Source organism: Molothrus ater, chromosome 2 (genome assembly GCF_012460135.2).
Source record: "Molothrus ater isolate BHLD 08-10-18 breed brown headed cowbird chromosome 2, BPBGC_Mater_1.1, whole genome shotgun sequence".
Classification (NCBI taxonomy): Eukaryota; Metazoa; Chordata; class Aves; order Passeriformes; family Icteridae; genus Molothrus; species Molothrus ater.
Window position 1 is genome coordinate 79,853,446 of NC_050479.2, and position 21,873 is coordinate 79,875,318.

General features: G+C 39.1%; 1 protein-coding gene across 1 annotated transcript in view; it reads right to left on the reverse strand.

Annotated features, from left to right (window-relative positions):
- The window catches only part of FAT3 (FAT atypical cadherin 3), a 399,825-nt gene that overhangs the window by 70,604 nt on the left and 307,348 nt on the right, over positions 1 to 21,873 (reverse strand). The window contains exons 9-11 of the mRNA XM_054518453.1: positions 16,682 to 16,957; positions 14,920 to 15,130; positions 7,198 to 11,271 (exon numbers count right to left, since the gene is read on the reverse strand). Of these exons, the coding sequence (XP_054374428.1) occupies positions 7,198 to 11,271; positions 14,920 to 15,130; positions 16,682 to 16,957 (4,561 nt within the window). The remainder of the gene's footprint in view (positions 1 to 7,197; positions 11,272 to 14,919; positions 15,131 to 16,681; positions 16,958 to 21,873) is intronic.

Consider the following 21,873-nt stretch of genomic DNA (forward strand, 5'->3'; position numbering starts at 1 on the left):
TTTGACAGCTTTTCGTACTTCCACACTTGCAGACTCAGGAAATCTGTAATGAAATCACACTCCCTGTGTTTATTGCCCCCTGATTGCCCTGTATGAAAGTGAACCGATAACTTTCAGTGGAAAAAAAATCCATTTAGCAGAGCTGAAGATGATCTCTCGTTCAGTTCTCCGTAAGGGTAATCAAATTCAAACTGTGAACAATCAATAGTCCTCTCGGGCTGGTACAATTGTCTTTCCACTTAGTCTCGGGAGAGGATGTAATACACTGTAGCTCTTGTTACCAAGACAATTTCATTAGCTGTTGATTATGCAATCAAGGACTGGAAGTGGGTTCTATTAAGGAATCCTCTAATGAAAGCTTTATCATACAGCTGCACCATTCTGGTGCTTATTAAAATTCTAGTTTTTAAAAAAGTTTACACGACACAGGAAGACACATTAGTATTAAATAGTCCTAACAAGAGGTCATTTGAGAAACAGCTGGAAGGTAAACAGTACAAATAGATCAAACGTATCCAAGAGTGAAAGCTGGTGAAAGGTGTACTGGAGATAAAGCAGAAGAGATTTTTGCCATGTCATAACTGAACCTGGACAATGTTGCTTTTCCACATCATTAAATTGCCTGGTGACAAAAAGAGGTTGGGAGAGGGAAAGTTTTGGTCCACATCATCCTCAGAAGGAAGGGAAGGGGAAGGGAAAGGGGAAGGGGAAGGGGAAGGGAAGGACATGTCACATACAGAAGTGTGCAATAATTAGGGTGGGCACAATCGTTAATGTTTCTAACAGTTATTCAGTTATTTACTCTTTTATTTGAAATGGTACAGTCTCCTGCCTGGTCCATGAAGAAATAATCTTCAATCATCTTTCTGTGAGTCTGATTCAAACCTCCTGTCAGACCAGACAGTTAAGTCTTTTAAACCAATGTTATGACTTCACATTGCTAGTCAGCTAAGGCCCATACAGCTGCTTGCTCATTTCCTTCCCAGTGGGAATGGGAGGAGAAATTGAAGGATAAATGTAAGAAAACTCATGGGTTGAGACAAAGACAGTTTAATAGGTAAAGCAAAAGTTCTGTGTATAAGCAAAAGAAAAAAGAATTCATGGCAGGTGTTCAGCCATCTCCAGAAAAGCAGGGCTTTGTCACCCTGACAGTTACTTGGGAAGATAAATGCCATTAACTCTGAACATCTCCCCACTTCCTCCTTCTTCCCTCAGCTTTTATATGCTGAGCATGCTGCCATATAGAGTGGAATATGCCTGTGGTCAGTTGGGTCAGCTGTCCTAGCTGCGTCTCCTCCCAGCTCCTTGCGCACCCCCCTCCTCCTCACTTGCCTGAGGACCAGAAAAGGCCTGGACTCTGTGTAAGCTCTGCTCAGCCGTAACTAAAACATCCCTGTGACATCACAAATCCAAATCACAGCTCCATAGCAGATTCTTCTTAGAAAATTAATTCTACCCTAGCCAAAGCCAGTAAAGCCAACTACCCAGTCTTCTGTGCCCAGCTTGGTCTGTAAAAATGTATCTGCAGATTTAATAATTGAGGAGAGAACACTACACTCATAGCAAACTCATGTGCTACAGAAACTGAGTGAGGAAATATTAAAAAGCATCATGATGCTCCACTGGCTGAACTATAATTGCAGCCAACCTGCTACTAGCTATCTGCCCACCATATTAAGCTTTCTCCTATGGTCTCCACGCAGGAATTCAATCTTAGAACTACTTTCTATGTTGCTCATGTTTAAAAGTGCTATAAAACTATACAGGGAATGCTTATTCTTTCTTGTAGCACATTCAAGAATGTCAAACACGCTAGTGTGTATTTGCTTACAAATTAATCAGGGTTGACATGTGTCATGGGATGTGTACAAGCTGAATGGAAAGACCAGGCTCTTAAACCTTCCCCTCTAGTACTTCCACTGAATGACTACATAAGTAAGTACAAAAAAAAAAAAATCCAAGGCTGAATTTATTTGTGTTGACTCTGTTATCAGGCAATTAGTGTCTCTGATATGTTGCTTCTGTTGTCACAATTCTCTCAGTTCTCAGGGACCTTTTTGTCAAAATAACAACACAGAGGAGGTCTGAACTTGAAGTTGAGCTTGAAATCAATCAAAAAAGTCAAATGTCCATTTCATACCTTCTTTCTACATCAAAAAGCAGGAAGGAGGTCACAGGCTGTAATTTATGCCTTCTTCATTAGCTACCAATGACAAGATAGACTGGTTTCTATTTAATATGAAAACTAAGTCATTTGAGTCAGGCTGAGCAAATCTTTCTTGTTAAGAGTCACCATTTGTGCTAGCTGTGACTGTGCCAAAAAAAGCAAGTTGTAATGAATAGGATTTCCAGAAAATTAGTCAGATAGGCATTACAATTATAAAAGGCTTTTGAATCATACAGAGCACTAAACTCATGTATCAAATACAGATATTTTCTGTTGATAGAAAACCACCCTTTTTGATCACAAAACTAAGCAGTTTTCCCATTGATTTCTGTGATAGTCTGGAATAATCACCATTGTTTAATTTGTTGTGTCATACAAACACACATTTCTCCTAAAGAGGGTTACAGAGTGTTGAAGTATACTACTGGCCAGATCTGAATACAATCCAAGGAAATGAGAATCTGTCCACTGACTTGAGCCTGCATGTGACTTCAAAGAAGGCAGACCCCTGCTGATTGACATTAAATTCCTTCTATTCAATTCAATGCCAGCATAAAAAAAAAGCTTAACTCTCCTTTATAAAAGGCTGTAATCTTGTAATAGTGAGTTTAATGTTGTAAACCATTAATAAAAGTAGTCTTAAACATTCTTATTTTGTTTCATGATATTAATCAGGGCTTTCCTGCATATTAGTCCTTTTGTAAAAGGAAATTATTAACTGTCCTGACCAACTAGGAAGCAATAGACCCAAGGTATGGGCATCCCATTGCTAAGAAAAGAGGAAAGGTAAAATCTAATTAAAATCAGCTGGTGGCTTTTATGGTTAGCAGAAACACTACCTTGGAGCAATTTTAAAATCACTGTTGTTTTGTTGCTAATGGAATGGCTTTTAAATCATACCTAGGAATTTGGGGAATATGTATAAAAAACAGTCCTTGGGATCTCTTTTCCTCCCTTTTTACTCCACTAGAAAAGAATCAATCTGATTGACCAAGAAACCTGTGCAATATGCAGGAATAGTGGTTTATCTGCATGTCTTTTTTATGAGAACTTTTTTTTTTCTTTTTTTTTTGCTTCTCAGGACTGGCTGTATATTTCACTGGTGGAAGGCAAAGGTGGACTATAAAGTGTAAGAGATATAATGAGATATAAAACTAAAACACCACCAGGAAAATATTCTTAAAAATGGAAAGGCAAAAAAATCCACACTGTGGCCCAGGAAACCATTTCCTAGTACTTATACATATGTCTTGATGCAGATCTCGTTCTGCAGTGATTAATTAACTTTTTCACTAATATATGCAAGCAGATTCAGTTTCCTAGGGGCATTCTAATTAATTAGTTTTTCACTCTGAATAATGTAGCTTTTCTAAACGGAAGCCTCCTGACTACATATATTAATGGATTCTTTAAAATCTTTTGGCAGTTTTCTTATGTTCTACTTTGAATGTCACAACAGTGAAGTGATAGCTACAAAAAACACTCCAGTAACTTTTTAGAAAGGCTTTGAGGCGAAAAGAATCAGCAGTATCTTTTATCTTTTGTTACTTGAAGTTTAAATAATGCTCTCCCTCCCTCCCTAGTCAGCAAATACTACAAAGCCAAATCAAGCTCAAGTTGAAGTAAAGAAAGAAAACAGCCAGATACAAATGAAATGCAGAGACACAGTGATCCAAAATAAACAAATCCTGACACACATCATTACTAAAGCACACACAGAGGCCATTATAGCAACTAAAAAGGAATGGAAAACTAGAAGCCAACAGTATCAGTTTTCACTGCAATGTCCCCATCTGGGAGGGGGAACTGAATATTTACTAACTTATTTATTTAGCTTCTGTCTTACATTTATGCATTTATTTAACTACTTTCAATTCCCAGTTAGAACTCTAGGCATTTGCATGACACAAAATCAATACGTTTATCCTCCACTCCCAGTTTAAGATGTTGCATGTTTACTCAGCTTCTGAAATTACAAATCCAATCTTCCTAGCTTTACTACCATAAAATTGTAGAAACTGTTCTTCATCTGGCAACACAAGGCCTTCCCAAACACTGAAATATCCATTTCTCCAGAATTCCAGTATCTCAAATATATGATAAAAAACTAACAAAAGCCACACCTTTGCTCATACTGGGCAATCAACCCAGCAAATGACCTCCTGTGTACAACACCACTTCTTTCTTCCAAAACACACTATCTTCCTTGTATTCAGCTGAACCAAGCTTAAAGACTGTTGACTCCCTAGCTTTATGTGTCTGAGGAAGCTTAATTAACATCACTGAGGAACACAAAACACTTTACTGTACCTATGTCTTGGCAGCTGACATTCTTCTGGTGGCTTTTCATGGTTTGCCATTCTTAAATCTCAGTAATATCTGGCTGGGTATAGATTGGCTAGACATCAGAAGAACCCTGGTTTTAGGCAAACTGCCCAAATGATATAGGCAATGAACTCAAATGAGCCTTCAAAAGAAAACTACTTTGCTTCCTAAGTGCATTTGTGTCGTCTGCACTTCATATTGATTTTCTATTAAGATTTATGTAGAGTGCTTCTGCTTTGTGAACATCTCCAGCTGCTACTGAACTACAAATAACCAAGAGTAAGTGCAAAATTTTTTTCCCTCACCATCAAATGCAAATGAAAGTGGACTTGACAATGGCAACTTCTTGCCAGTAATCATGAAAAACAATCATAAACTGAAGGAATAAAAGCAGAATATTTATTTATCCACACGACTGTATCTACCCCTTTTCAAGACTGATGAGAAGACTGCAATAGGCATTTGTACTTCTTAAAAGGGCACAAAGGACTCTTCAGTGATCACATCTGCCCCAGGATATTTATTTCTCTTATCTTATAAATAATGATTTCTTCTACCTATCTTCTGTGTGCGACTTTTCTCCAGATGCATTTTCACAAAGCTGTTTTTGGTGGATACACATTACAGTCTCATAGTTTGTCTTCTTCTTCCTTTTTGTTAATGTATAATTTTTACTCAGAGTTTACTGTATTCACAGAAGTTTCTACGATTCAAAATGCCTCCAGAAAGCCACAGCTTTTGAATAATCATCTAGTTAATCTGATTCCATGAAATACACAAGTGCACTTCCTGGGATCAACTTGAGGTAAAGTGTGAATAGACTATTTTGTGAGTGAAACTATGTTTTAACATGTTTTGACATTTTAATCAAAAGAACCTAATTCTTCCTTGTGCATTTCCCAAGCTCAAATGATATATTCAAAGGAAGTGGAATTTCTGAGCCCATTCTGTGCTTTAGTAATTGTACAGTAAGAAAGCTTTGGGCTTTGACATCTAATGTTTTCAGAAGCTAACAGAACAGCAAAATATCTGTCATATTTTGAACAGTGGCAGAAACGAAGGTACAGAATGATCTATAATTTATGAGTCATATCTGACAGTTGTTATTCAGAAGTCCAGTTTTTGCTAAATTAACAGCAGTCATATGTGAAGAAAAAACACTACCTAACTAAAGGCATAATGCATTGTAAGAGATGACTGCCAGACTTCACAACAAAGTCAATGATCACAGTACACTAACATATCTTTGTTACAAACCTAAGGGTTTTCATTTCCCACTGTACTTTCTACACTGGGATCCCCAAACTCTTTCAAATATCCCAAAATCTCTAGTACAAAAAATAAATCTACTGATTTATTTTTACATATGTGGGAACTGGGCCACCAGCAGCTAATGCACCTTGCCCAGAGCCTCTAAATCCTGACAGTTACACACAGGACTACCTTTGACCCTACTTCTAATATCATACAGCACAGTACACTATTAACACATGTCTTTGCAAATCTTTAAAGTGAATCCAAAATTTCAAGTTACAATTAATCCATGGATTTCTTCCGGTTGCTTTGAAAATGATACCACTTGTGATGTGTAACACAGTCTGTGGCTAACTGGGGTTCACACCTCTCTCTACACACCATCTCACAGCCATTTTCATTTTGATAGCTAACAAAGGGGTAGGAGCTTTAACCCTCCAGAGCAAAATACACAAACTATTTTCCCATTAGTTAAGTAATTTTTGCCCACAGCCTGCTTCCTACATGCAGTCTTATGTATGTTGAATCCCATCCAGTGTGAAAAATGTGGACTTTTCCAATAGTTTGGTTAATACTAGGTAGTGAATAATAGCTCTTGAATTGCTAAGGTTGGGGGGAGTGAAAAAGTTCTTCCCTAACAAAAGCTATTGGACAATGCAAGATGGAAGGAGAAAAATAACTGTAGCACCCATCACTCACAACATACTCACACAAAAGCTAGGCTGAATCTAGGCAAAAAGAATGATAATAAATACACAATAGGAAAGAGCAACGTTACCATGCTTTGAAAAATGTATTAGTAATGTAATCAAAATTTCCTTATGCTGTATATAACAATGCATGGCAGCTAAGCAGTGCTTCTAGGTATATTACTATTTCCCTGGCCAGAAATCCGTGCTGATAATAAATGGCATCCCTCATTCCATGTAATGCAAAATTCATTCATGCCCCACCCCTCCCCATTCCAAATAGTGGTATTTCAAAATGGCTCTGGCATCCACTTTCCTATCTCAAAAAGAAAAATGTTATTTCAAAAGAAATTTAAATGCTTGGAAGTAAAAGGATTTTCTCTGTAAGAAGAAAATTTTCATTTTCCCTTGTTTGAAACATTAATTCATGATGGTTTTCAAGCTGACATATCAATTTTGATGGGTTGATGGCTACACTACATTGCACCGCAGCAAATCAGGAAGCATTCATCTTGGAAAATTGAGAGAGCAACACAGACACACACAGACACACACAGACACACACATTCCTCTCCCTCTTTTCAGCTTTGCTGCAAATTCTGTCCAAAAAAAAAAAAAAAAAGCAATGTAATTGACTCATTCACAGTGATAATTTAGGATAATTTAGCTTGAAACCCTGCTAAACATTCACGTGAAACTGGACACATGCATAGTACTTCAGTAAGCTGGTTATGGGAAGAAAGCATGCAAGCTGTCTCTCACCTGTAATATGGTAGCTAACCTGCCGATTGACATCAGATGTGTCTTCATCCCAGGTACTAAGAACAGCCACAACTTCCCCTGGAGGGTCACTCTCCTTCACTGACCCCCTGTACACCTCGTGCTCAAAGACAGGCGCGTTATCGTTTATATCTGTCACTGTAACTGAGACCAAGGTGGTTGAGGACAAGGACAAAGCTTCCCCCAGATCCGAGGCCACCACTGCAAAGGTGAAAGCAGAATCCTTTTCGTGGTCCAGATCCTTCAGTGTACTGATCCAGCCACTGTTGCTATCAATGGTGAATGCTTCTGTGATCTTCTGCAGCTCCGATTCCACCGCAAGCGTGTACGTGACCTGCCCGTTCGCACTCGAGTCTGCATCGACCGCTTTGACTTGCATGAGTTTTGTTCCTATAGGCATGCCTTCCATTATTACAGCATCATAGCTAGCTGCTTCAAATACAGGCTTGTTGTCATTGACATCCAACACCTTCACCTCCACATCCACAGTCAGCACAATGTCTACTTTGTCTAACTGAATTGAGGCCGCAACTTTGAAGTGGAAGGCAGGATTTATTTCGTGGTCAAGCCTCTTATCCAATTTTATGAGCCCTGTGTCCTTCTCTATGATGAAAACCCCATCTTTGTTGTTTGCAGATAGCTCACCATTAACTGTGCTATACAAAGCACCCTGATTGGGCAAAACATGCAGAATGTCAATAGTACTGCCTATGAGGGTGTCTTCTGCCACGGTGAAAGAATACTGGGGTTGAGAAAAAGAAGGCAAAATGGTTTCTGGCGGCAAAACATGGATGTAGACAGGAATGAGTGAATGCTTTACAGGAATGCCACCATCGACTGCTTTGACAAAGAATGATAGAACAGTGTTTTTCAGTTGGTTAAAGCTACCCTTGGTGACCATCCATCCATTATCTGGATCAATTTCAAGCAGATCAGCTACTGAAACAGAGGCTTCACTATACAGAGAATAGGTAATTCTGGAATTGGCTCCATCATCTGGATCTACTGCTTGCACTTGCGTCACCAAGTAACCTTTCCCAACATCTGCTTTGACACTTGCTCTGTATTCGACTGTCATAAATTTGGGAGCATTGTCATTCTCATCCACTACTATCACTCTCACAGTGCAAAATGTAGTCCTGCCACCTCCATCAAGGGCTCTCAAGAATATATCGATATCACTTTCCAGCGGGTTCTCACGGTCTAACCTCTCAGTTGTCAGAATCTGCCCATTTGCGTCAATCAAAAATCGGTCCTTGGCGAAGTCATTTATTATGGAGTAGCTGATCTGGCCATACACGCCTGAATCCCCATCTGTTGCCTTCACATGGATTACCTTCATTCCAGGAGCAGCGTTTTCTCTAACCTCTGCAACATAAATGCTCTGTGAGAACACAGGGCTGTAGAGGTTGGCCCCAAGGATCTGAATGTGCACCTGAGCTGTGCTGGTGAACAGCCCGTCGGACACAGAGACGTTCAGGCTGTACATGGGCTCCATCCTCTGCTTGCGGTGGTTGGAAAGAGTGATAACACCGCTCTTGCTGTCCATAATGAAACTGGTCCGATCATTTCCTGATAGGATGCTGTACTCCAGTCTGTCAAAATCAGAGCTGTCGGCATCAGAAGCTTGGACACAAGTCACAAAATGACCCCGAGGTGCCAGTTCGCTCACATATGATTCATATATTAACTGGTTAAAAACTGGAGGGTTGTCATTCATATCTGTTATTGAGATACTAACGAGAACCTCGCTGCTCAGAGGGGGGAACCCATTATCAGTTGCTCTGACTTTCAAGCTGCACTGCTGTATGAGTTCATGATCCAGCATTCGGGCTGTCAAAATAAGGCCACTGCTGCTGTCTATATGGAAATAGTCAGTGCTGTTAAAGGTGTCCTGGACTATCTGATATTGTACAATCTTGTTATTGTCAGAGTCAGCATCAGTAGCAACAACCTGCAGCACAGGAGTCCCAATCAAAGAAGCTTCGGACAGAGTAGCATTGTAAGCTGACTGATCAAAAATGGGAGGATTATCATTAACATCATTAACAATCAAGTCCACGGTTACCTCAGCGCGAGCGCCAGTGAGAGCATCGCTGGCTCGCACCATCAGCTTGAAAAGAGAATTTATTTCATAGTCCAGTGGGCTGATGACACTCAGAACTCCAGTATCAAAGTCGATATTAAACTGGTTGTAGGGATCTCCATCAACAATGATATAAATGATACCCTGGCCTTCTGGACTGGTTGCATTTATGCTTAGAATCGGCATGTGCATTTCTACATCTTCATTCACAGAAGCTGTATAGAAGGGCTTGTCAAACACAGGCATTGCTTTGTTAACAATAGTAATGGGGAGCTCTACCGACGCAGACAGTGATGGGTTACCACCATCTTTGGCAAGAATGACAACCAAGTACTCTATATTAGACAAATCAGAATTGAAGGCTTCCTTTAAAGTGACACTGCCAGATCCTCTATCAATTTCAAAATGTCCATAGTCTTCCTTCAGCAGGTACGACACCTCGCCATTGTCACCCTTGTCTTTATCAATAGCTGTCACTCGATATATCAGGGTGCCAGGCTCAGCATCGACCTGCACAGCAGCGTAGTATGGAAGCCCTACAAACACTGGGGCGTTGTCATTTATGTCCTCAATGTAAACTCTCACCACAACTCGAGCAACACGGAGGTGATCTAGCTCACGGCTTGCTTCCACCACCAGCTCATACAGCTCCTGTTCCTCTCGGTCAAAGGGGATGCCAGTGGTCTGAATGACTCCTGAGGTGGATTTGATTTTAAATTTGTTTCCTGGGTTTAATATGCTGTATTTCAAAGGCTCATTGAGGCGGTTGCCAACAGCATTCACCACAGCGATCTTTGTGATATTGGTGCTGTTTTCTGATATAGAAGTGGAATAAAAGTTTTGTGTGAAATGGAGTCCACTATCCATCGCTTCTTTTACCATTATTGTCACCATGGCAGTACTATAAAATTTTCCATCAGATACTCTTACTATTAGCATATAATGGTCTTTGGAGAGACTATTGTTTTTAATGGTGAGTACCCCTGTGCTTGAGTCAATTAAAAAATGGTCCATATTGCCTTCAATTATACTAAATGTTAGTTCTGGAGGGATCTCTGAATCTGGGTCTGAAGCTTTGACTTTGAGAACCTCAACACCAATATACGTGGGCAGGAGTAGGACTGTCTCAAACACGGCCTGGCTGAAGACTGGTGGGTTGTCATTGACATCAGTTACCTCAACGGTCACTTCAACTGGGCTCTCTGCTGTAAGCTGGGGATTCCCACTGTCCCTAACATGAACATGGAAGTGGAAGTGGGCTATCGTTTCATGATCTAAATTTGCAATTGTTCTGATTGCACCTGTGCTGGAATCTACCGTGAAATACTTTTTTGCAGTTGATTCCACAATCTGATAGACAAGCAAAGCGTTCTGGTTGCTGTCAGCATCGGTGGCACGTATCACCAAGGGACTGTTATTTGCACTGCGGACCACGCTGTTCACAGGAGCAGCCTCGCTTATGCTGCCTGAGTACTGAGAGAAGAGAAAAACTGGTGGGTTGTCATTTTCATCAACAATCTGAATGTTCACAGTGGCATTTGAAGCCATGCCGGCCATATTTGTTGCCTGTACGATGAGCTGATAGGAGGAAGCACGTTCATAATCAAGGGCCTTTTGACTGGTGATCACTCCAGAATATGGGTTTATGGTGAAGACTCCATCAACATTGCCATCTTTAACCTCATAAACTAACGTGGACTGACTGATTGCAGAGAGAGAAATGACAGAAGTACCAATATCCACATTTTCATTGACCTCTGCTTGGTATTCTTTTAGAGTGAACTTAGGGTGGGAGTTATCTGCCATCGTCACAGATATCCGCACAATTGCTGTTGCAGACAGCGCTGGAGAACCTTGATCAGTCACTTTGACTGACAAAACAAACTGTCCCATTGTGGTTAAGTCTGGCTCCTTGAGTAATGTAATGATGCCTAAAACTGGTTCAATCTTGAATGTGTTTCCCGTGTTTCCTAAAACAACGATATTAAATGAGATTAGAAATGAAATATGACTCACTTTATGATAACCTAAACCAGAAGCAACAAGCTGCATTTTTAAAGGTTACCTAAATAAAAAAAACCAAAACACCCCCAATGTAACAGCACTCTGAAGGCCCTTTCACCCTTTCTTTCTGTTAATTAGAGAGCTCAGTAGATGGTATAGGTATTCAAGGCGTCAGAAACTCAGGTGTTGCCACCTCTATATCTTGATTCTCAGTACCAGCATCAGAGCAAGAACTGCATGCACATTACTCCTACTGAAGTAAGGAAAAGCATCCCTAAATTACAGAAATTAGTCAAATACATGTACACCTAAGGCAAAGAAATGAGATCAGAGGCTAATAAGCCAATTATATGACTAATGGATAACAACTCAGGCTCCTAATTGAATGGCATATTAAGAAACCATATAGGAGATTACAGTAGTTCAAGACTCAAAGAACTGAATATAAAAAGGTTAAAGTGGCATTTAGAAAAAATAAAACAGAGCAAATAGCATAGAAAAGAGATTCAAGTGTCCTGTGGCACAGAGTTTTATCATACGATCTCTGAGGAGGATGAATCCAGATGAATGAGATTTAGTAGAAAATGTCATGAAATGTCTGTTACAACATGAAAGCACGATATCACTGACTGCATAAAGGTGAAAACAGTAAGTTTGGATCAGAGAACTTTTTGGGGGCCTTTATTTCTTTCTGGTCTTTTTGCCAATCTCTTCTTCAGCAAAACAGATTCAAAACTTTCTGCATGTATTCCTACCCTGTAATTAGAGATCACCTTTAATTGGCAATCCTTATTTTGCTGTTTTATTGAGTGCTTGCTTGAAGTAAGTGCTGCAAATATAAATGGCATATATAAGCATACAGACTCTTTTCCTGATTTTGATTCTAAATACAAATAGTATATACTGAGTTACAGCAATTTCAACCACTAGACCATGTTCCCTCTATTGTAATTCACATCTTCAAATCTAGAACTGTTTCCAATCTACAGTCAAGCATCCATTCAAGGATGGGAGAGAAATATATGTCAGGTGATACACAAGAGAGGGTTTTTTAAGTGATTGTTATGGGTGCTGCACACAGAGCAATAAACATGTAAGCTGTAGCTGGAATGCCTAAATACATGAAATCCTAAATGAAGTGAGGTAATGTGAACTATTTTTAAGATATGATTCACTATCTGTTGTAAATTCTGGAGGCTAATTTAAGCTACATACTACTCTATGCAGTTCAATACTGGTTACTGGTAGTGGTTTTCTATTTACATCCTTCGTTTCAGATCAGTAAAGTTTACTAGCTAAACCAAAAATTGTGCTATTCACCCAGGATCCAGAGCTACAAATTCTCATAAAAATAATGGCATCTGTCACATTTACAGACACTACAAATGCTGCTGCTGTTATTTTGTCAGTGCTTGCTAATACAAATAATTTTGATCCACTGACTGCCTCCTGCAAGGCAAGAGCTGGTTCTTCTCCTTTAGGAATTTCTTATGAAATTACACAAAAGTGTAATACTTTCTTTACCAATTGCTGTCTTCAGAGTAATGTAAGATGTGGTGGGTAATCCCCCTGAATCAAAGGGCTGTGTACAATTTGAATTCTGCAGTTAAAATCAATATCCTCAACTGCACATTTTATGGATCGTATTCAGCAGCAGAATACTGAATTTTGAGGCACCTGAGATTGGGACATCTATGGATAATGAAACTGGAGGAGTGTGAGGCTTACAGTAAATGGAAGTTTGAGGTCTGACATTGCAGAAAGAGCTCATGATGAAACAGAAACAGGCTGTAATGAAAAAGAGAGTCTCTAGAAACCATCTAATAGCTAAAGCATCTTTTCTAATAATAATATTTTCCTGCCTGAATCATGTAGGATTCTATTACCAGTGTAATTGGAACAATACTCCTTAGATGTCAGGATGCTCTTTACATTGTGGTGGCACCTCTAGATGATTAGGAACCCATAATAGTAATAAGGTGTCAGGAAAAAGCTAGGAATAGTCTTGAAAAACATTGCCCCAGGAACTTGATCTAGTCTGCTCAGAATTTGTTCCATAAGGACAGTGTTTTCCTGTCTGGGCACGTGTAAGATTGCCCCTAATTTAAGTTGAAGGCCACTTGAGAATACTGAGAAATAACTGCTAAGAACAAATGCAGTGAATAAAGGAAATATTTGCTTTGGAGTGCTAACATCTTCCTCATTCTAAGTTCAACACTTTCAGCTGCAAAAGACTTCACCTTCTGGTTTGCTGAAGGTAATCTCCTTCCACAGAGCATACAAGATAATGACAGAAAAAATCTTCCTTGGGTCTTCTCTAAACTTCAGGTTATATCATCTTAATTTAAGGTGTGAGCTTGAATTATATGAAGATAAATCAGTATGAGATGGTGTAGATATTCTTGTGTCATTAGTTATTTGTCATTTAGCCTGTTCCTAATTGACATGAGCTATCCTAGCTGGAACAAGACTTTATAATAATATAGGACTAAATAATGATCCAGTAGGATCAGAGCCTAATGCTGGTAAAGGCCTGTGATCTGCCTAATATGGGTATAATCTGAAGTACCTGTGACTTCTTTTTATGGAAATATAAATTTCAAGTTTTGCTAGTATTACAGTGGAAAGATTCATATTATGAATAAAACCCCCTAAGTAGAAATAAAAAATTACAAAATTCTAACGTCACAAATTTCTAATTCTTTCTCTTTTTTTCCAGGCATCCCCCTCTTATATATCTGTCAACGGTTTGTCTCAAAGATAATTCTTAACTTCAGGTTCATGTGATCCAGAGAAACTTACATTCATTCTCATGTGTGTCAGAGATACACTGTTCTGATGCACCAGTAGAAGAATGCTTTTGCTGGTATAGATTATGTGCTGAATGTAAATATACAGCATTTAACTGCAAAAGCAATTTTCATCTGGTATCATCATGCCCTCTCTTAGTTTCAAAGAGACCTTGTGCCATTAAAATGCTATGGCAGAAGTTTTATCATAGCCCTGCTCTTAGTCTGTGCTTCTCTGGTCTGAACACTGGCAAAGATATCAGGACATACCAGCTGTTGTGGCATTTTTTTTTTTTATGGAGGGATCCACTGCACTCTAGTCTGAAACCAGAACCCTGAAAACAAGTCACCGGCTGCAGTTTTGAATAACTATCTTCTGTGATGGCTTTGACCCAATGACTTAGAGGTAACAGGCTCTGTAGCCATCTGGTAAAAATGAAACAGTCACAAAAGAACAGAATGACTAGACTAGAAAGGGACCACTGGAGAGCATCTGGTCCAACCCTCCTGCTAAAGCTGGTTCACCTACAGCAGGTTGCACAAGATCCTGTGGGGTTCTGAACACCTCCAGAGAAGAGAGACTCCCTCTCTCACGCAACCTGTTCCAGAATGAGATTGTTCTGAAAGGTTTTGGGTATAGTAGCTTCAGAATAAAATTAAAAAAAACCCCAACAAAACAACAACAACAAGGTGTCTCCTTTGCCCATCTGTACAGGAGAAAGTAGACCAAAGAAGCTGAACTGTGTGTCAAGACAGATGACCATTACATCACTGTTGTGTGTCTGGCATGATCTATGATACTTCATCTTTGGCCTCAGTCCTAACCTGCTTCAATAGTATAGATTAGCTCTGCATTTTCTCCTTTGTCTTTGTCCAGAGCTGTGACCTGCAACACTGCTGATCCAACTGCTGCTGACTCAAACACCGAGGCTTCATACAATGGGCTGGTGAAGTAGGGACTGTGGTCATTGGAGTCTTCCACATTTATGATGACTCTGGCCAGGTTTCTTCTGTAAGGGAATTCTTGATCTCGGACCTATAGAACAAGTGCATAACACACAATTTGACAGTCATCTAGTAAAACTTCACAAATATTACTCATCTGAGTGTGAATACTACTTTCAGTTCTATTTAATACAGTAAAAAAATCCATTTGTCCCAAAGAGCAGTCTGAAACACATTCACACATGGGATGACAGATACTAGAATCAAAGAAACAGGAAAGAAATTAGCAACATTTTTTTTCACTTATGAGAAAATGCTTTGCAACTAACCCATCATGACATGAATTTTTGAAGTGGCAACCACATGAGATCTTAAATTTGGGTTGAGGTTTGCAAGAATTTCCTTTTTTATTAATACTTGCTGAATGGTCATGCCTTTATCTTGCTATTGCCTTCTTTACAGCATATAGGCATGTCTGTCTAGTGCTTGTAGCTGCCAATGGACTACTTCATGATTATATACATAGATGATCATATCAACAGTAAACAGAGCAGGAATCATTTTATGAAGTGCTGGTAATTGTCAACAGAGGTGTAAGTTACCACACCCTGTCTCAATCCTATCCAAAATACCTCAGCACTGCTTCACTGATAATCCTGCCATCACTATCTCCTGAAAATTTTGGTTCTTCTTAAACAGAGGAAAAGACCTATTGTATCAGGTGGAGATCAAAACCAAGCACCAGGGAATTACCTCTCTTGGCCATGTGTTTCTGTTATTCAGTTTATAGCTATTTCTTAGTTTATAGCTAGTTTATAGCTATTTCTTAGTCTGCTTGCCAAAGGACTTGCAACATTTTACGCTGTGAGCAGAGACCACACTCAGCTGCTCCTTGTTGCATCTCACAGCAGCTTTTTGCTTCCTAGGGTGCCCTGCCAAAGCTGCCCCTGTACCTAACACACCATGAGTAATTTCTTAGAAGGCCTCTGCTGCAGAAGTCTTAAGTAGTTAAAGAAAATAGTGGACTCCAATGTTTAAACTAACACAATTTTTTTTTGTTTTGTTTTGTTTGTTTTTTAAAAAATGATGTCCATACTATACAATCTTCACTTGAAAACAGACAGATTTATGTTCTGTAGTCTAGACACACCAAGCAAAAATTGGTAATTAACTTTTTTCTGTATACCCAAAGATTTGGAAATGTAGATAAAGGAAAGCTATTTTGTATCTTAACAGTTTATGTACTGAAATAAGTCTATAAAAGTAAGCTATAAATGAGGCTTGTACTCAGAAAGGCTGTAGCATTCTCCATGGTAAGAAAGCAGATATCTCCTGGTGAGTAACTTCTCAAATAACTTTCAGCCTCACTTCAGAAACTCTGAAAATTATCTTGATGGAGAGGACCAGATGCCAAGAGATTAAATAATTACCTGCTTGCTTTCCCTTGAGATAGAGAATCATACCACATTCCATACAATGGCTTCACAATAAAGTTTCCCAAAAAGCCAAAATAAAAACTGTGAAATAAATACACAGCAGGGCAGGCAAGATTAAATTAGTGGCTACTTATGGCACTGAGTCCTTCACTCAAGAGAAGCCTACTCCATGCATGTCCCTGAAGTAGCCATGACTGCTTTCTTACCATGACATTAAGGATGTGCTTATCTTGAGCTTCGTGGTCTAATCTCTCAGCCGTATAGAGAACCCCGGTGTTGGGATCAATTCTGAATTTCCTCATGCTGACTGTGTCGATGCTGCTGTGAATAGTGTAGCTCAGCTTGTGCTTTTCATCTCTGTCTATAGCTTCAATTTGCAGAATTTCAGTATCAGGGAGGATGTCCTCTGAAATGGTGACATCGTAGCTTGGCTGAGAGAATTCTGGGCCATTATCATTGTTATCCAACACTTTGATAAGAACCTACAGTTAATAAAAAAAAGGACATTTGAAGTTATTGAAGTCCAGTCAGACTACTGAATAAGCACCTAGAGAAATGCAATTTACTTTGAATGGCTGAAGATGTTATTCTGCTGCATGGTGGGACTGAGAAACACTATTTAATATTAAATTCTTATTTTTCAGATCAAAAGAAATGGAAAGAATTTGACTTTAGAAGTAAAATGTTCCTAACTGTAAGACCTACTCAGAGCCTGATGAAGAAGCCCATATTTTCAGAATCTGTAGATTGGAAAGTATTTCTACAATGGTCACAAGGAAAGGTTTTGTCCTTCCTTGAAACTGCCTTGGTTACAAGGGACTTCTAGAACTATTATATAATTTCCTTTCCCCTTCACTACTAATAAAGCTATAAAATAATCCTTTTCATGTTGCTAAAATCTGCTTTTTATACAATCAAGATTCAGCTAAATCCTGTCTTTTCTGCCCAGTACATTGCATTGGGGCTTACTGGCAAAGTCAAATTGTGACAGCAGTGGAGATTTCAAGTTGCTGAGACACCTCAGATTGCTCTTACACCACTTAAGGTGGGCACAGGAAACCCAACCTCACTACCACACCAGCACACCCCATACAGATCAATGTGTACCACCAAGGACAGCTGATATCAGGGCACTGGTGACATAGAAGGATTTTTTTTTTTTTGTTACATCCTTGCTCTTCCTTTGCCAGTGATGGCTGTCTTTATTGCCAACTAATTCACTTCCCCCTTCAACACCTATTTGTCTCCTTTTTGTTGCAGTTTATGAATGGTAGAACACTACAAATGTGAATGAACGCTGTGCTCCTTGCCTCAAATCTGTCTTTAAAGCTTCTGTATTGATCCTTAAGGAAACTTGGGAGAGTGGGAGAGCAGGCCAGGGTGCTGCTCTTGCTGCCTATTACACCCATTTCAATATATCACAAGCTGACTCTGGTAAATACTAAGAATCACTATTTTCCAAGCTTTGCTTTTCAAAGTTATATTATGCATGTCGCTCTGACGACATTTTGTGGGCTTTGCCATTGGAGAAGTCACTTCCTGGGGAAAATGTGCTTTCCAGACTTTGTATGCCATAGATTGCTGTGGGTAGTGTGGCAGCAAAACCTTTGACAAACTGTGTAAAACTGAAAGCTGAAATCTGAAGAGTTGACTCTTTTTCAGTGCTAGAAACAAAAAGTATTTTTTCCAGAATATGCCTGTGAGAGCACAACCTAATTTTACAGCAAGTAAAATGGAACAATCTTTTTATTCAAAGGCTTTGAAATAAGAAATAGTCCAATTAATGACTTGGGAGAAGCCACACACAGGACTCTGGTCAGACTAGGAGACCTGACCCATCACTCATTATATTTTCTTTGTTGCTTTGTTACTTGGCTCTCTTTTAAGCAGGTATTTTATTGTTTTGCTTGATACAGCCCTGTTCACCCCTACTTTCTTAACAGAAGAAAAATACAGCTACACTTTGACTGCAATATTGCACAAACAGATGTTGGCCTCAGAGAGAAATGAAACTTTAGATTTCCACGATATGTGGGAGGGTTTGCAGAATACATTACCAGAAGGAACATGAGCAGTTGTAAGAAACAGTTGTAATGAACTAGCCTGGGAACTGTTCAAAAGACAGCTGAAATAAAATGCTCAGTAAGTTAAATGGCATAAGACTTGCATTCCATACCATTTCATTTTCACCAGATTATGGCACGCCAGAGTGAAGCCTATATTAAGTTATGCTTCAATCTTGGACAGATAGCAATAAAATTGGGGGGAAATACACATTGCTAGGCCTATAATAATGATGAAGAGTTACTTAGCTTTTTATACTTTCATTGTTGCTGTAATATATCAAACATGTTTCTGATCTGACTGACGAAAAAAAACCACCCAAATCTGTGTTTTAAAAATTTGTGAAGAAACCAGTTGTAACACATGAAAGAAAGCCTAAGTAGAAGATTAAAGTCTTGAACTCTAATATAGTGGAACTACAATATAATGGGCCAATGCTGAACCACTTTTTTAGTGTAAGCAATAGGAGTTGGGGATAATCAGTATTTGATACTTAGAGAAATTTTCTTGAGCAGTTTTGATATTCTCAGTCCTTGACAGGTACCACTATAACATGACTGGTAATCAACACAGATAATTTATTTAGTTTTTCATTCATGACGAAAAACTTTGTCATGTATCATTTTAGACAGTCCAACAGAGAAGTAAAAATTTTTCAAATGTATTGAAAACACCAAGAGTGCTTGACTCTGCTGATGCTAGTACAGCACAGGCTAATGTGAACAAGGAAGTTTCCATGTGAGGGACAGGCTTGTACCTGTGAATTTATTTTTAAAATTAGTGTGTGCAAGCTGAAGCTGCTCTGGAAGATGAAAAAAATAAATGTACAGAAACACACCAATGCATCTTAAAAGTATTGCTACAGAAGTGACAGGCTATTTTGTTTGCATGGTATATAATCATTCCAGAGCAGTGATTCACTTCCTATAATATCTAATGCCTTTTGGGATCACTGGCAAACTGAGAAAGCAGAAGAGGGCATAAAAGTTTATCCATCCCAAGTTTTCCACTATGACTGTCCAAGCCATGGCTCCATGGTGATTTTTGCCTTTACTAGACTGCACAAACTGAACAGAGTGGGACTGGATCAGCATGAGAGACCAAGGGTAATCCATGAGACCGTGGAAATTAAGCATGGATTCTCAGAGCAGCATTTCTTCCCACTGAAAAAGGTGTAAGGTATTGCCCTCAAACACATATGGACATAATCATGCTTGGGGAGTGCAAGGCATGGAGGGAGAAAAGATAAAAAAATTGAAGCCCTCATTCACTGTCATCAAATTTACAGGGAGCTATGCACTTAAAATTGCTTTGATCATTGCCAAAAAAACCTTAATTTTTCTTTCTTTTTCTTTTCTCTCTTTCACTTCACATCTACTGTAAGACTGATCAAGTGCCTGTTTAAGTGCCAGGCATCTTCCTCCCTAGAGATGCCAGTATTTTAATGATTTGTCAAGTGATCTACATTGAAATACACATTATTTATTACATACTTTGCACTTCAACAGCCACTTCCATCTGGAGATGGAAGGCGATGGGTTAGAAATGCTAATGAATAAAGAAGTCATTATTGATTCACAATTTCTTCTATTTAAGCAGTTAAGAGTATTTCTAATTTTTCTCAGCTGTCCCTCAAAATCCCCGAGAGTCAAATGTAATTTTAACATTTCTCTCCTTTAATAGAGGGGGTTGCATTTTTCTTGCAACAAAAGAAAGTTATATATGGGAATCCTGATTATACAGAGCTCTGTTAAACCTATAATGGGATTCTTTAATGTTCTTAAAAACTGAGCTATCTTGGGAGTTACTTTAAACAAAACCAGGTAAACGAAAATGGAGTTTTAGTCCCATTTAGAATAGCTATTAGTACCTTAGTTCTTCCAACATTTCTGAGGGGCAAGTGACTATCACCCCTGTATTTTGTCCAGGAAAACAATGCTTTGCAACAAGGTTACCAAAATCCCAGGTGAAGTGCAGTGGTAAAGCTAGGGAAGGTGATTTCAGTTTATTTTTGAGCCACACCCCTTTTATTAGGTCACCTTAAAATGCCATTCTTCCTATGCAGATTTGCTACTCCAGCAGGATAACTTCTAGTAAGATGTTACTTAAAAAGATAGGAAGGAAAATGTGACACTGACATGAACACCAGGCTCACAGAAAACCTGATCCTACAAACATACATAAAGCTGTGTATACTGAGTGCCACCAGGTTGTTAATATGAGGAAAGTTTCTCAAATTCATTTCACGGCTGCCAACCTCAGGCATAAAATCGTGGAACTATTGGCAAATTTCCCATAGACTTCAAAAGGGTCAGCAAAAGGTTCCTTGAAGTCTTATGCTTTAGCCAGCTGGTAGCACATCTTTCACCTCAAATCAAGAGTTACACTACTGAAGTGATTCAAAGACTCCCAATGCCTGTGTAATTTAATATTTTCTACATATTTATTCCCAAATGGAAGATATGGCAAGAATGAGCTGTGTGGCATAAATATACTTTATTACTGCTTAGGTGCCCAGGGTGTTAAGCTGCGACAGTACCCATTGTGCACAATCAAAGCCAGGCTTTAAAAGTTTCCCAACACATCTCCGAAAGGTGACGAATGGAAATGTTTACTATTTGTTGGCCGCTGTGTAGGGATTCCTCTTTGCTGACAACTGCTCAAGATTGCTGACTGAACTACTTTTCATTGACAAACATTAGCTGCAAGTCTTTTTTTCCACGCTCATAAAGCCAACATGCAGCAAACCAGTCTCTGCCTGGTTCTTCTTGAAAGCCCATATCTTTTCCAGTGCATTGTGGGCTTCAGAAAGGCAGGCTTGCCTCCTTCTGTGGCCATTGTGTGGAGCCTAATTTATAGTCTGAACAAGCTCTTCACAATAAAAGATTTGCTTCTCCCTGCTCACTTCCTATTTCCCACAGTTAAAACAAGTTTCAAATAAAGGAATCACAGCCCTCCAAGATTACAAATTAGGCAAAGTAACACTCAGAGCCTTAGCAAAGACTTTGTACTCAAAATGGTAAGTGAAAGGCCTAGAGAAATACAATCAAATCAAAGCAGGACAAAATCTGATGCAGGAAGTGTCTCCAAAGCTGTTTTTAATGTTGCCCGTAACAAATACCTTTGGTTGAGGCACAGACATATTTGAGTGAAAGCTGGGTAAATGCCAGCAGCTGCTTTACAGGCATTTGAAGCTGGAAGAATCTGCTTGGCTAATTGCTTGGTCTGGGCACTGTGTTGTAGTACAACCTATTAAGTGCCTGAATTATTTAAACTTGGGTTACACTTCTCTAGATTTCAAAACCTATTTTAATTTAGTACTGCTTTCAACAGT